The sequence below is a fragment of the Caloenas nicobarica genome, chromosome 2, assembly GCF_036013445.1.
Source record: "Caloenas nicobarica isolate bCalNic1 chromosome 2, bCalNic1.hap1, whole genome shotgun sequence".
Taxonomy (NCBI): Eukaryota; Metazoa; Chordata; class Aves; order Columbiformes; family Columbidae; genus Caloenas; species Caloenas nicobarica.
This window is the reverse complement of record NC_088246.1, coordinates 71,700,030-71,716,935: the sequence shown is the minus strand read 5'-3', so window position 1 is coordinate 71,716,935 and position 16,906 is coordinate 71,700,030. Positions and strand designations below refer to the sequence as shown.

The 16,906-nt window shown below is 43.7% G+C and overlaps 1 protein-coding gene across 1 annotated transcript in view; it reads right to left on the bottom strand.

Annotated features, from left to right (window-relative positions):
- Positions 1–994: 994 nt before the first annotated feature.
- Positions 995–16,906, bottom strand: part of GFOD1 (Gfo/Idh/MocA-like oxidoreductase domain containing 1) — a 76,191-nt gene continuing 60,279 nt past the window's right edge. Inside the window, exon 2 of the mRNA XM_065629823.1 lies at positions 995–8,215. Coding sequence (XP_065485895.1) covers positions 7,296–8,215 — 920 coding nt within the window. The 3' untranslated portion in view covers positions 995–7,295. The remainder of the gene's footprint in view (positions 8,216–16,906) is intronic.

The following is a 16,906-nucleotide window of genomic DNA, read 5'->3' as shown; positions in this document are numbered from 1 at the left end:
CCTGAAACGATCTCCAGGCTGCGCTCAGCATGGATGCCCAATGCTCCGGTTTTGCTGTGCCACTGGACATAGAATCATAGAATGTCTTGAGTTGTAAGGGACCCACAAGGATCATCGAGTCCAGCTCCTGTCCCTGCACAGGACAACCCCACAGTTCACACCGTGTGTCTGAGGGCGTTGTCCAGTCTCTTCTCGAACACTGTCAGGCTTGGGGCCGTGACACCTCCCTGGGGAGCCTGTTCCAGTGCTCCACCACCCGCTGGGGGAAGAACCTTTTCCTCATGTCCAGCCTAAACCTCCCCGAACATATCGGCATCCACTGGCAATAAAACCAGATGTCTCCTCAGGACACACGACTCCAGCAGGAGTTAGCTCAGGCCTTGTCATAACAGGAAACCTTCAAATAGCTCAGTGTTAAACCTTCTTCTTTCTCTCCCTCCATCACAATCCCCACCCCCAAGCAAAAGCCCTTGTGTTTTACTCCGATGTGTTGAACTTAACAAGCCAGCCAGAAACCAGACGAAGGCAATAGTTATTACCCTCCCTGTCCCCCAATACAACTGCGGGGAAGAATGACAGACAGCTGAGATCACATCCTTTTATATTTTTATTTCCCAGTTAAGATCCTTTTATTCCATCAATGCAAATATGCAGAACAGCAGGAAACCATGTTTTAAGCAGCACATACCAGTTGGCTGAGAATAAACTAACTACATTCCCCAAGCAATGTAAAAGTAACAATGCACATCATCTTCCAGAAGAAGAAACAAACAGATATTGCAGCCGAGAGGCACAGCAGGCAGCTTCCGTACAAAGTAGTTTGGCTATTTAAAATGCTAGAACCAGCCCTTGCCTGTTTCTCCAACCCCACCCCCCACCCCCAAAAGTCCTACTATAATTTAACCACTTTTTTTTTTTTGCTATCTACATAATATATAAAATATAAACTCTGTTTACTTATAACACTTACTTTTCTTGATAAATAGCTCTTTAAAATATCTACTGTACATATGTCCATGCGTTGACATTATATATATATATAGCATTTATATATATGTACGTATGTCTGAAAAACAATAAATATATACTTAATAATGACACAGCAACAAACTGAACATATTCTCATTTTTAAAATCAAATAAAAGAAAACCAGTACAGAGAGAAACAGTGAGTGTCGCTTGCGAAGCACAGCATAGCAGGGAGGCTTTGATTCCTGCCCTGGCCGGGCATTCGGTGTGCCACCTACTTGAGCAGTTGTGGTGTTAGCATATTCTTTAATGAATCTGTTGTCCGAAGTTACTTCGAGTTGTAGGTTAGCCGCCCTGTATGCCATGTGTAACACAGACTGGGGAACAAGGAAGACCCGCCTCATGGCTTGCAGTGGAATGAGAAACAGAAAGGGGAGGGAAGCGAGTCTGACAGCTGGTATAAAAAGAAAAGTAATGGACTGCACATGGCTGGAAGGTCACAAATAACCATGGTAAACAAGGTAACAGAGTTAAGTGCTTTTAAAGACGATGGCTGGCACTGCTGCAGAAAGTATCTTGATTATCTGTAGCCAACTCCATGTAATGAACCAGTTTTCCCACTGCCACAAGAAGACACAAATGAAACCCACATGGTCAAATTCAGATGCTAGAAACGGGGTCACTGCATGACACTGTGAGGCTGCAGGTTCAGAGCCAAACCTGCCCAAGGGCAGCTGAATTCACTGAACGTCCTTAATGGATGTTCACTGAACCTCACGGATGGGATTTTTTAAAGTATGAACTTTAAACAAACAAACAAACCACAAAACACACTCATCCCCAAACAGTTAATTTCACACATGCCAAAACATAATACAAGATGGATTTTTAGAAAACTTTTCATTTCAAAACAGCATTCTTTAAAAATGTAACTTAATCCTGAAAGAAAAAATGCAAATGACCTTCTACAAACATGTTTTGTGTTCAGTTTTGGACTGACCATAGCCATTCTGTTTATTCATTTAACTGAAAATGCTGAATAAAAGCTATTTCAGTTTGACCTAAGCTGATACCCTTCATTCCCCAACCCCAAGGCTTTGATTTGGCAGTTTCAAAAAAGTCATTACTTGCTTGGGCTCTGGCTCCAGTAAGTCATGAGGTTATGACATCAGTTCATGAATGCAGCATTATGTATAGTCCCGTTTACTTAAAATTTCTTCTTTTCATAAGCAAATGCAAGTGGACAGTTATTGTTAAGGGGAAATGATTTTTAATTGGACAGACTTCATCCAGTAGCTCAAAAGAGAGGAAAATTTAAAGCAGATAAGACTGCCAATTATTATTCAGCCATACTTCATCTCTAAAATTTACAAACTTTGCTCCTGACAAGTAACAACTTCAACAACAAGAAACTGCTGTCCTGAATATCCTGCCATTTCACAACTAGTCCTGGATACCCAGAGAGCACTGCAGAGCTCAAACAATCCAGTGTGGAGTTTCATATATACTTAAAGGTACATCACTGGGCCACTGGAACATCACACCAGTGTTGAGTATCTGCACAAAGCAAAAAGTCTGCTGGGTACTTTTAAACCCTTGTAAAAACAGAACTTAACAGTTACTAGACTTCATAAATTGTGATATTTTATATCGAAGGCCATAGATAAAAGTCAAATATAAAAATTCCCAGCAACAAGAAATTCTTCCATCAGTGATTTCTGAATCTCTGCAAAGACACCATCAAGATCCTATGCTTATCTTTACCCATTAAATATTTTTTCTTTTCGTTTTCTTTTTTTTTTTTTGGTAGAGAAATGAGTAATTTTAAATTGAGTCTTTTCCACGTTTGTATGGACACAGAAATAAATAACAGAGAAACTGAATTGTCTTTGCACTGTGACCACACGCAGCAGCAAAGCCTCCTTTTTTGAATGGCTGAACTTCCAGGACAGCTGTTCCCTTGTACAGTCACTCATTCAAAAGCTATACAAAAGAAGGAAACACTAAGTACAAAGTAGAGAGTGCCTCTGATTGCCCTCATCTGGCTGAGCAGGAATTTCTCATGCTTTCAGCCAAAGCAAAGGATGAACTCCGCAGAAGCCCATCCGGAGCCTAAACTCATCTGTGGATGCCCCGACTCTCTGCCGTGTTGGCTGCATGGGTAAGGACGTATCATCTCTACTTGGTATTTTCTAACTACACAGCTAAAGTACTCCTAATTGAACACATGCATGATATTAGATAGAGAAAACCCCAAGCTCTTGCAGAGTTGTTATGCCTCCATGTAGGACCTCAGTGAGTTCAGCACTGAGGACATGCACGGATCTGGCAGGAATATAGGACGGATGCTGCTTCCCCCAGGGCCAGGTCCCTTCTTGGGCTCTCAAACACAGAGGTGGGGCAAGGCTGCTGCTGTCACCCTCAGGAGGTGCAGCCCTCACCTTCTGCGTGACCAGCATATTCTCCCTGTTGGTGCAGGCATATAGGTCATATAGGTACCAGACTGCGTAAACACCTCCCTGTGGCTCCCTGCTGCAGCCACCACTCTCCCTTCGAGCACATGGACGGACTAACTTGTGCGCTGCTGTCAAACAGCATAGCGTTGCCCTACCCCTGGTGTGGATCCCAATGCAATTCCCATGGAAAATAAGACATTATCTCTCAGCTGACAGTCCCAGCATTGGAACAGACTCCCGTAGAGCAGCAGAGTGTTTCTGATGGGCTCTCCCCTTTGGCTCTTTTGTTTTTGGCAACAGACCACAATGTTCAGTATTCTGCACACACAGGTTGATGGCAAAGGAAAGCCTCTCCAACAGCAACGCTGGGGAAGAGGAATGAACATTTCTTACCTAGGGTATGAAGAAGCTCATTTGGGGGCTACTGAAAATTCCAGCAGTAGCCACAGTTTGGCTATTAGGCCTGCACCAATTCTAGCAGCATTAATCTCAAATCTTGTGGCACAGCATTAAAGAACAGCATTAAAAGTGCAATTCCAAATATACATTTCCTGGTGTGGTACCGCTTTTGAGCTCAATCAGGTCCATCTTTGCTATCTGATGCCCAAATTCTCAAACCCCGTGTGAATTCCAGAGCCTGCTTAGGGCAATGTAATGTACTTTCCACTGTACCAAAAGAGCAGAGGGCTTGATGCTGCCAAGAAAGATCCTGGACTGTAAAGTAATAATATCTCAGAATAGTAATACACATTCTATAAATAAACCAATTCCTTCCTCCACTAAGCCAGGTGGAAGTTTAGTATCTTTACACTTGACACTACAGCACCTTTACCTCCTAGAGGATGGAAAAACTGTCACACAATGCTGAACGTATGCAGTTAATGCTGCCATCCCAGTTAGGTAACAAGTTCCCCTAAGCCTAGCAGAAGACCTCTTGCTGTCAGAAGAGGAGGTCCCACCCTGGCCCTGCTCATTCCGCCTGCCTCTCAGGGGCTAGCACAACGAGGTAGACAGGATTTGCAAGCCAGCACTAATCCCAGCATCAGATGGCTGTGAAACCGAAGCATTAGATTTTCTTTCTGCTAAGCAGCGCTATCTGCATCAGTAAGTCTGCACAGAGGAGGGATGATGTCTGTGACCTAAACCTTTGGATCCGGGACAGAACGGCTGAGCTCAGTAGTACTATCCCTACGCACTGTGTCTTGCCTTAGGACTGCTCTCTGCAGGGGTGGGGAACAGGACTCCAGCATATCTTTTTTTCAGCTAGCATCACAAACCCCAGGAAGACACAGGGAAACAAAAAAAAAGTAAATAAAGATTCAAAAAACTCTCAGCGTTTCTGAACCACAATGAGGTGCACAGACATTCCAGCACAATGGCCAAACCACTAAGAAGCAAGACTCACAAACATTTTGGTCCATGTTTAGTTCCACTTTTGGGTGATGTTTAACTAGACACGGTTAATTATCCACTGGGCTTGCACTCATGACTTGAACTAGACACTATTTTCAATAAATGCTTTTTGCTTTACTATATGAAAACACTCTTGATCCTTTTGGGGCTAATTTCATTTTTCAGGAGAGAGATGATTTCTTGATCGAATTCTCTCTTCTGGTATTTCTCTGTGTATTTTTCAGGGCAGGAACTGGATAGCATGGTACACCATGACAATTATAATGGCAAATTCCTGTTGGCACAGATACTACCACAGGAATTCGCAGAGGTTTTTAGGAAAAACATCCAAACTTGTCAAGGGCTGCTTCCAAGAAGAAATGCTGAAAGCTTTCCCAAGGTCTTAGCAGAAGCGGTCAGCCCCAGACACAGTTGCTAGAACTAGCAGAACAACATGGATAGAAACAATTCTCCATTTGGGTGTGGTCTTGCAGTATTACATTATTCCTTCATTGGTCACACTATTACACTTTGGGGAATATTTTGTGAAGGGTCAGGCATGTGCTCTTCAAAAGTTAAGTACATATTAATAATTTTGTGGTGGGAGTCAAGTTTCCTAACTTTAGCCACCTAAGAATTTAGAAGCCAAGATCCTCTGCACAGGAGAAAGACAGGAATTTCCAATGGGTACCTTCTTCTATATCCATCTTGGGATGAACTGAGTCACCCTTCGGAGAGCTCTCTCTGTATTGATTACCGTGCCCTTGCACAGCTGCTCAGGACAAGACACTCAGCTTTCAGCTGACTAAAGTCAGTTGAGCTGAACCACACTACTGATGCCCTCCTGTTCCAAACCATGAAGCTTTAAAACTGGGAACATGACAGAGAGGAGCATACAGCAGTCAGACAGAGTAATTTGTAGGAGAAGCCTCTACAGAAGCCCTTAGTGCTCCTAAAATTAGCAAAACTGTGTTTTTAAAAAAATCTAAATTATTCTGACAGTTCTCTTCCTATCCTAAAATGGCAACACTATCTGATGGCCTTGAGAAAGAGGGTCATAATTTCTTTTTTAATTTACTGCTCATCCAAATGTTCTCTTCTTTCCCCTAGTCAAAATTAACAAAAAAACCTGAAAAGGTTTTTCTCAAGTTTAATATAATTTAGTGCTTTATGCTTGTGTTCTACTTTTTTTCCTATCTGAGGACCTAGCACTGTAAACACATGAGCACTGGAGCAGCTTTATGCAGAAAATCAGTATCCCCGTTTACTGGGATAATTAATGTGCCTTTCACTATATTCTTTCAAGAATATATTCATGAAATAATATATTATTTCAAGACTGCAATCTAAAATATTAAAAAGAAGAACAGCACAAACACATCAAAAGAGTTCGCCCATCCCTGCACTGATGACAGGGAATGATGACTACAGTACCAGTAGCCGGTCACTTTAAGGAGATGAAAAGGTGGGGGTCTTACGTAATTTTTTTTCCCCTGGAAATGGATGGGAAATTTTCTCATCTCTTTTGTTTTTCACTCACACTCACCACTCGGTGAGTGTCCGCCTAAAACCAAAATACACAATGAATTCACTCAAAAGTCAGTCCCAGACACAGGAAATTGTGTGTAAACCTTCATAAGACTAGCCTGAGTTCAGCTGTATAATAAAATCCACTATCACTACTGTGTCATGCCGCTTGCCATTCATGAAGGTTTTGCACAACCCATTTTAATCAGCAAATCTGTGCAGTTAATACTGACGCTTACCAGGATCTCACAGAAGACCCTCCCTTCCCCAATACTGAGGCATATGCACTGTGGTTGAGGACTACTTTGTTTTAAAAGCCACATATTTTCCTACTTAATTGTGCTTTAAAACAAACAAACAAACAAACAAACAAACAACAACTAGCTAAACCAACACAGAGAAGCTCCTAACAAGCTATATGAAAAGTGAGCTGCCAAGATTTTCCATATCACGCGACACTTTCACACCAAGTCCTATTATTCTGTGTGTTGGTTAGAAGTGTAGTACTACAGCATGGTGGTGTCAGCTGTCATGGTAGGAACCATTCATGTCAGACACTACAGAAAATTTAATGACATGACAGTACCTTCACAGCCCTCTGGTAGGTAGGGAAAATCTTAAAGGATCTTCCCAACCTTTCACAGTAAACACAATTGGATAATCTAAAGCACCTGCAAGCAGGAGGTGAGTCCATGATATATCTTTCCGACCAGCCAGCTAATACTGTTATTAAAACAGTTAAGTTGTGTCAGCTCTTATGTCTCCTATCTGTTTTGGGCATTTCTAAGGACCTTATCATTTAGCCACCAACAGATTAATTGATCCAAACGCCATATTTCTTTCTCCTGTATCCTCAGCTGTTTCTAAGATGTCCAAGCCCTTCACAGGGGCTGAATTATCATTTCCCTCAAGAGCTGTCTGGTTCCTATTCTTTCCCGGGAGCTGACAGGAGCTAGCAGTAGAGAGACATCCTGCTCTTCCGCATGGCTTCGCTGATTAAGTACGCCGGGCTCAGTTCTGGCTCCTCAGTCATGATTGAAATGTTCTGCCACTCCCCCAACTGGTTGGACTTTTTAATGGTGTCCACCACACACAGGGCATACAGACAGTCATCAAAAGTGGCAGCCATCGTGAGGGGCCTCCCGTCCCAGGTCCTCCTGTCGTCCTGGTCCTCAAATGCCTGTCGGACAGCTTGAACCATCTTAATGGTGCCTCGGAGGTAGGGGGATGGGATGTCACTGAAGGCCTTCTCTGGGAGTAAGGAGTTGCTGACCGGCGTGGAGTCCTTTAGCAGGAGCTCTCGCTGAGGAGAGCTGTTGCTCTGTCCGTAGAGATCAGTGCCTATTACAATCAGCCGTCCTGACGAACCCACCACGATAATGTCTTGTTTGAACTCCCCCGGGACGTTGAAGTTGAGCGTCACCGTGCAGCACACGCCGCCTTCCAGGACCATCTGAAAAGTACAGAAGTCGTCGCTGGTGATCTGCCGTATCCCCTTGATGTGGTCCGTCTGCTTCACGAAGGTCTTGAGCAACCCGTGCACTTTCACGGCCTTCTGGCTGGTGAGGAAGGTGAGGAGGTCGATGATGTAGGTGCCAACCGAGTGCAAGCCCCCACCTCCCATCAGGTCGTCACAGCTCCAGTTGTACTTCTTGCCCAGCAGGCTTCCGCTGTGAACCTGCACCTCACACACCAGCAGCTCCCCGACGTAGCCCTCCTGGATCAGCTGCTTCATCTTCACGAAAGCAGGCAGGAAGCGCAAAACATTCCCCATGATACTCATGAGCTTTGGGTAATAATGAGCCGCGGTCATCATCCTAAAGGCATCCAGGGGAGTCGCCGTTCGGTCGCAGATGACATTTTTTCCAATGCCTGAAAAACAGTTCAAAAAAAAAATCATCAACAAAAATATATCGATTGAGTAAGCTCAAAGCCTTGAGGCCCTTCTTAAAGATTAAGCCAAGGAGAAAGATCCTTGAAAGAAGAAAACATTTCAATATGGCGTTAAAGGCAGAAAGATTCCCCTCTGGCATATTTCCAAAATGCATGTAACAGTTCCTCAAGCACCTTTTTATTTTCAAAATGCACTCATGCCTAAAAATAGCAAGAAGGTGAGCGCCTGGAGAGGTAAGAAAGCAAGCTAAGGTAAGGTGGCCTCCTACCCCACATTTGCCACCTTCTGGGAGCAGGTACAAAACCCCACTTCGGCTATCTCACAGACGTCTCTTCTGTGATTACCTGCCTGCGCGTGGGCTTCTGAGAGCTGAATCTGAGCTTCAGATCCAACCCCCTGAAGCATATGAGTAACACCACCTCACGCCCACAGTAACTTGATGTATGTACACTGAAATGTCTGGGCTTGTCTTCCCAATCGTCTTGTTCCTTCGTCCTTCCCGTTCAGACTGTTTAAGAGGCTCTGACTGGAGATAGGGAGAAGTACTGGGCTCGTTGCTTGATCCGAAACCTAGGAATTGCTTCTCACTCATAAAATGCCATGCTATTCTAACAGTGGCATTAATTTTTTTGAAGCAGCTCTGTTGAAATGTCAATGGCGCATCCACAGTGCCAAGGGAGAGCCACGATTGCTCTAAAACAGGTCAAACGTAGCTGTGACAATCTGTTCCCTCACAGAATTGCCCATATGTGCCACACTGTTTACTGAAGCTTGCACGATGGTCCTGTTTCATCTGGCCATCAAGGTGTGCAACTGAATGCAGTGCATGCTGAGATGCCTGATAATGGTTTTATTATTGATTTCTCCTCGTCAAATGCTTTCATTCTGTACCCATCCACACATACAGTGACAGTCTGTAGCTTCCTTTATAGTTGCATACAAAGATTTTTTTTATGCTTAATGAACATTAGGTGAGCCACACAACACCTTATAACACTAAATATGATCTTTGCCTTGAGAGCCTGGGGCTATAGCTGAGCCTGGCACTTAAAAGAGCGGGATCTGGTTCCTGTTTGATGGAGTCCAGATGAATAAATCTGGTTACTTGCTAAATCTCTTTGTGTTTTGATCCCTTTTCCCTTCAGATAGGTGAGAAATCCCATTTTCTTTAAAATGCCAGTGAGAGGATAAAATTTTACTTGTTTTGGAACCGTTTGGATAAAGTTGTATAAATACAGACAGATGGCAGGGATCTGTCTGAGCCCACTTACATGAATATTGAACAGCCTGACTGGAAGAAGAAGGGGGTCACAGTCCAAACATTTAATAACCAGCTTATCCACAGTGCCTATTCACAGCCTTTGTCTGCTGCTATTTGAGTAGCTGAAAGCAGAGGGAGGGCTGTCACCACTGAAGGGACAGTCACATCTAAGTAACAGCCAAGAAGGGAAAGATCTACCTTCAGCCTGCTCCTATTTACCTTCTACTTAATTGGATAAGTAGAGACGTACTCATTTTCCTCTTATATTGGGCAGGAATCCTCTATTCCATGGCCATGGTCTTCCTTTCTCACTTTTCTCTCATCTTTACAGACTGCTACTGGTAACTGAGTTGACATTTTCAATCTTATAGCACTTCTTTTCCTGCTCCTGACTAATTTTTTTCTGCATCTGTTTGATACTAGAGAAAGCATTCATCCACCTGCCCTATATTCCTCTAACTGGTAGCTCCAGCTAGGCCATTTGCTACAGATCACTAATGTAATACTCCTTGAGTTACACAGACTCTTTGGAGAGAGATTTTAGTCTGGCAAATTAGTTATCAAAATAAGGGAAATCTCTGTCAGACAAAACTTGCCTACAGTCAAATCTTCCTGAAATAGTCATTTTCCCCCCAAAGAACCCATACGTACTATGTCATCAACTAACCTGTTCACTACTGATCCACAAGCATCACTTTCTGCTCCAGCTCAGCTTCCATCATTCTGCCTCACAGTCACCTGTCACATATTATCTGGGGCCTGTGCAGACACGAATCTCTCCAGATACGCAGCCCTACACATGAGCCTGTGAGGAAAAGGGTCTGCTTTCGTGAGGAATTGAAGCCTGGGGACAATCTTTTCCTGTGTGTTCAGTGCCGTGCACAGTGGGGGTCAGTCCTTCACCGTATGGGGCAGGGAACACTTGGGACTGCCACAATCTGAGTACAAAATGATGATTATAAATATGAAAGAGAAGCCTGTGGGGTTTTACGTGCCCTATATTCAAGAAAAATTGCCATTAAGATCAGTGTAAGTCGGGCACACGTGCGGAGAAAAGGGAAGAGCCCTAAGTATTTGTATGGAGATGAGAAGAAAGTGGAGTCTTATATTTCCTTCTTTTACCATTTCAGCCTTTTTGGAAAGGTTGAAACCTTTTAATTACAGCAAATCCGAAATGCAAATGTTTTGAGAGCCTTCCTGTCTCTGTGCATATGCTGATAATACATGCTGTGCTTTTATCCCTGTCAGGGATTTAACCAGATTTTTGCTCGGTGTCCAGAAAGCTTTTATACTCTATTAAAGCTCGTGCAGGTTCTTTCAGCATGACGCTGCTCAGCACTTGAGTCTGTGCACACTACAGATCTTTGTCTTCCCTATAGCTGCAAATCTGCAAGCAGCCACATTAGCTTTCTCGAAGCAGGGAGAAAGCATGAAAGGTTTGCTTAATTTAATTTAGAAAAATCCTCTGGTGCGTTCATGCAACAAGAATAAGAAACAGGCAGATCAAAATGGCATCGCTTTCTGCTCTCCTCCCTCTGCTCTCTTCTCAAAAGGAGAAGGAAAAAAGGCACCTTCCCTTTGAGCCGTTCTCTAAAGCAGCGACAGGCAGAGCAGAGGGCAGCACGCAAGGAAAAACCTCCCTTCCCAACACTGATGGTCTTGTGCAAAGGTGGGTTCTGGCTGCAGGTGCTGCAGGGGGTTCTCTGGGAACTGACCCCCTTCTCCTGGTCTGGGGTAAGGGTCTAATCCTGTCAACATCTGGACAAGACTCTCTAAGAAAGGATCGACTGTTAACTGCTTATCGTTCTGTCAGTGTGTTTTGCCGTTTCACACATCTTTGAAAATCACATCACAGCAAACAGCAAGAATTTATTAACTACATAAAAGCAGGGAAGCACCATCGACTTGTTTCAGCAAGAAAGTGCAAGATATTTGTCCGTGGTGATAAGTAACACAGTCAAATACATCTCATTGTATGAAAAGATATACACCCCTTCCATGTGCATCAAGAAATCTAGTCTACGATCCCACAGTTCTCAATCAGGCAAGTTCGGAGTATTAGTTTCTTCAGTTCTTAGGTAAAAAAACAAAAAAACAAACAAAAAAACCCAAAACAATTTAACTATACCTTTTAAACACCTCCAGGGATGGTGACTCTACCACTTCCCTGGGCAGCCTGTTCCAATGCCTGACAACCCTTTCCGTGAAGAATTTTTTCCTAATATCCAGTCTGAACCTCCCCTGGCACAACTTGAGGCCGTTTCCTCTTGTACTATCGCTTACTACTTGGAAGGAGAGACCAACACCCTCCATGCTACAAGCTCCTTTCAGGCAGTTGCAGACAGCGATCAGGTCTCCCCTCAGCCTCCTTTTCTCCAGGCTAAACAGCCCCAGTTCCCTCAGCTCCTCCTCATCAGACTTGTGCTCCAGACCCTTCACCAGCTTCCTTGCCCTTCTCTGAACTCTCTCTGGTATGTTATGGTTGGACTCGATGATCCTGAGGGTGTCTTCCAACTGAAACGATTCTATGATCATTCTTTTTGAGGGCTCTGCACAGCCTTCACCCCAGGCTCTCTGCTTGGCTGTGCTTCAAAATGAGAGACAGAGCAATGCCAGCCAGATGGTGAGTGACATGATGTGACACAGAATAGGGGAGGGCTCGCTTCTGGCCAGCCCAAGTCCAAAGATGAAGCTGGGCAACGTGTCTCCCAGCAAAGCTCCCATGAGAGCAGGTTGACTCTCTGAAGTCCACCCAAAGCTGCCGTGCAGGGCTTCAGCCTCAGACCCGTTCCATGGCCCAATGGTCCAGGCACCGACGGCCAGAAACGCAAAGAACCTGCATTAACCGGCACCAGGCTGTGGTGCCAATGAGCCACCTGTCTCACAGGCGTGGGGGACACAAGGTGGCAACCAGATTAGACCAAACAGGTCTGCTTCCCTGAACCCCTCTGCCTTCTCCCTCCAGCAGGAAAACAGAAATAATGGTGGAGCTGGACGATATCCATCCATAAGACAGACCCCATCCCTACGCCAATGATGTAGGTATAACTAGCTCTAGCAGTCCTTAAAAATGTGAAAGGACATGAGTTTGAGCAAAATGACACAAGAGAATTTGACTTCTGCGTTTGATTGCTAAAGACTGAAAGATGGCAACGTCTGACAACTGCTTGGTTCCTGTTTAAAAGGAACCAAAGTTTCCAGAGCAGGTCCACATCACAAAACCACTACTATACACTAGTGTCTTCTTGCTTCTCAGCGTCTCACAAGGAAAGTTGGGGGCTGAATGGTCCATCTTGACTATTCTTAATCTCCCAGGGTGTATATATCCCCCAAGGCAAACCTCAACAACTTAGATACCAATCTGCATTTATTTTAAGAAGGTTATTTAAGAACACTGATCTCTGAAGAAGTACATGGCTAATCGACTCTCTAGAAGCAGCTGTGGAAATAGAAAATAATCGTCTGTACTATCATTAGTGCTACTATTTGTTCGAGTGAAGATTTCTCTAGCACATTTTACTGAAGAGTCAAATTGTAACCATGACCTAATGGCTTGTCACCCCCCTCACAGTCATTATTTTTGTGAGGAAGTCATGTGATTTATTTCCAAACCTCAGCCCTCATTTTTGGAAAAAGGAAGCCCTTCTGATGTTGAGCTAATTTTGAACGTCAAACAGCCCGGAAGTGAGTAGAGAGTAGTACACTTCAGGTTAGTAGCATCTCATTTTTTTTTCCATGCAAATGCAGAGGAAGAGTAAGGAACTAGAGTAAGAATTTAACTTCCCATCTTGAAATGCTTGGTGTTCGCAGCTATCCATTTTACAGAAGGTTCTAGCTCCTTGGCTACCAGCAGCCCGGGTTACTTTGTCCCTGTCACATCCCTCTCCCACACAGCATAAAACGAGCAGAACTCCCAGGCCCACAGCACAGGGAGGGTACAGCAGCTGTAACCGGCACAGGGCTCATCAGTTTTGAAACCTGCAATGTCAGCTTTTTACCCCTCTGCTCTGATTGTTTCAAATAAGGACAGAAACATTTTCACTGGAAAAAAAAAAATAAAGGGTGTCCATCATTGAACTGGAACAGGACTAGTCCTCTATTTGTCTCAGGACATGAGAACCCAATACAATATTTTCTCCTCCTCCTATTCATGGGAAAATCAAAAAGGGCTCTATTTGGAGTCTGGGCATATAATCAAAACCTCTACTGGCATCAGACAGATTCATTAGTTAGCATTTGCTACCTATTGCTCTTGGTCAGCAAGGGGTGAAAGAAAGGGAAAAACACGGTTTTGGTGGGCTAAGCTAAATTAGTCAGCAGAAAAATACATTTCTAAAGCTAAAGAGGAACTGTCAGCATCCGAGGAACAGTCAGAGAATTTCAGCAAACACAGGAGTGGTGGAAGAGCATCCTTACCAGGTTATTTCAAATGGATTATTTTAAACATTTAAAGATTTATATCAGATTATAGTATCTTCTTCAAATCCATTTTATTGTTTAAAAACTAGCTAATAAAAATTACATTCCAATGGTGACAATCCACATTATCATACTAACAGTTACAATAAATAAATATGGGCGAATTTTTCTTCTCAGATTTTGACCATTGCAACTGTTGTTGCCTTTGGATCCTATGCAGAATCAGGGGGCAAATCATCTTTGCACTCAGTTCTGTTCACAGCTTATAAGACATGTTGCAGTATGTGCTGTATTATTAGTACACATATTATTAGCTATAATCAGATCACAGTTTCTATCCTAATGCAGTTTGACATGGTTTGCAAATACAAAATAGTATCATCTAACACATGAAAGAGGACTATCTTGTTCACATTTTTCCAGCACTGTAACTCTGAAAAATTAAGCTGAGATATTTAGCTACTTTTATAAATAAGATACAAAGCTACTTCTATAAATGTGCGCAAGTCAACAAACAAAAAGTAGCAATTTTAGTTAAAAGGCTATACTTTGCTGCACATCAGTCACTTTGGCCATACCGACAAAAGATCTTTCCTTAGGAATATATATAAAAAAAAAAAGTTCAAAACAAATGGCTTAAATCAAAAGTCACTACCTCTCATTTAAATAGTTGATTTACAGCAATTTGCTTTTCTGCGCATATGTACACACATTGTCAACTCTGTGGGTTTGCACAGAAACCATCTCAAAAACTACGTAAATCACCGGGAGCCAGCATGTGGTTCCCTACAGCTAAATTGATGTTTGATAGAAGCTGAGTATTTTGGGTTGGACTAGATGATCCCCAGAGGTCTCTTCCAACTCCAACTATCCTGTGATTCTGAGTATCAGCAGAACTGTGTATTTTGCACATTCCCATACTAGGCAGTGATCTGTCTGCGATACTAATCTTGTTAGCAGACGGTACTACTGCAACCCCACCGGATATTCAGAAAATGTCTTTCCATGTCTGTAATTTTGGGGTATACCTATACACAAAAAACATACAGAATAATTTTTTCCCTCAGTAATGACTTCAGAAATCCTTACAGCTATTTGAACCATTTCCTTCTATCACTTTCTTTCAAATTTGCAAAAGATACAGCATTTGGAAGTTGTAATTTAGCCAGGACCTCAAAAAAACTGCTCCGTTATCTATAGCGACTCATGACAACACTTGAAGACTCTAAACAAAAATAAGGTTGGTAATAAAAACCTCTCCCTTCCAAATTCATCACTCCCTAAGAAACCCAGAAGAAAACGTAAGTGACCTGAGCTGTAACAGCGCTGAACTGTTAACTTCAGGGGAGACCACACAGCTAAAAGCAGATGACAACATTTTTGCTGTTTCAGAACTGTCTTTGTTGAAAGCCTCACAGTCACGGTGCCTTTGTGTGAAGCTGGAGCAAACCAGCTCAGTGCTATTCCATTTTCTAGCACATATGGGGACTGACTTTTTAGCAGGGCCTGTTAAAACAGGACAAGAGGTAATGGTTTAAAACTAAAGGAGGGGAGATTCAGGCTGGACATGAAGAAGAAATGTTTTACTATGAGGGTGGTGAAACACTGGCACAGGTTGCCCAGAGAGGTGGTAGATGCCCCATCCCTGGAGACATTCAAGGCCAGGGTGGACGGGGCTCTGAGCAACCTGATCTAGTTGAAGATGTCCCTGCTCATGGAAGGGGGGTTGGACTAGATGACCTTTGAAGGTCCCTCGCAACCCAAACTATTCTGTGATTCTATTATTCATAAGTAGTATGACAGACAGTATTGAGAATGCCTCTTGGAAATTGTACGCAAATACAGAATACGAAGGCAGAAGCAGCTCATACAGCTACTGTTCATTTATTTTAAGTTACGATATCTGGGGTGGCTCTTCAGTCTCTCAGAGATCCAGCAATTGGATAGTCAGTTCAGCCTGCTATATGCATGATAAGCCATAAATCTTTGGCCCCATAAATCATGATTTTCTGATCTGCTCTTCAATCAGTGTAATATTACTCGGTGAGCAGTGCCCCCTCTTAGTAACAACTCCGCAAATGGCTCCTTCCCTGCTCAGCTGCAGATGATGACTATAAGGATATTTTGGCCCCTGGCGTCTAGCAGCAGGCAATGCCCCAGCCCCCAGGCACCATTTCCAAAGTGTCATCTCAACAGAAAGTGCTTCTTGCCTTTAACCATCTTGCCACGACACCGCTGTAAGGCCTAGAAGGACATGGCGCTCATCAACATGAAGCTCACCTGGGTGCAGGAGCAGGGACTGGCAACCTGGGCATTGGGAGGACCCAGGTGAAGCCCATAGTCCACTTCACTCCTGGGGCTCCAAGGAGGACCCAAGGCAGGCATGGGGGCTTTCTGGAGTCACTCCAGATGAGCAAGCGGCGGCGGGGGAAAGCGAGAAGGTGGCTGAGGGAACGAAGAAGGGAAGAGAAGAGGAAGAAGGAAGGAAGAATGCTACAAGGCAGAAAGGAGAGCGCTGGAAGGGGCTGGTGCAAACAGCCCAGCGGAGCTCCTGACACTCCAGGAGATGTACAGCAAGCAACATCCCCAGGCCCCAGAGGCCCATCCTAAAGGGGTTTCCTTCGGTCCAATATTCGTGTGAGCCCTCCTGACATCTTTTCTGCAGGAAAAAATAACAATGGAGGAGAATCAAATAGACTTCAGGGAAAACCAGCAGCGCTCTGTACCCAGAGACCAGATAGCAGGAAGGGAGGATGAAGAAAAAGCATCTACATCCCAACGATGATATGCATGTGAGTTAAGCTATTGCCCAGTATGTACATCAGGCTAGAAAAATGTAATACTGGGACAGGCTATTCTACAGGGCTGATTGTCTTTTCTGATGTGTCAAACGTGGAGATGCATGTACCACATACTGCATAGTGATGAAAAGCTTTTGAAACCCTCAGAAAATGGTCTAAATATGAAGATCTACATTTCTAGCAGGAGG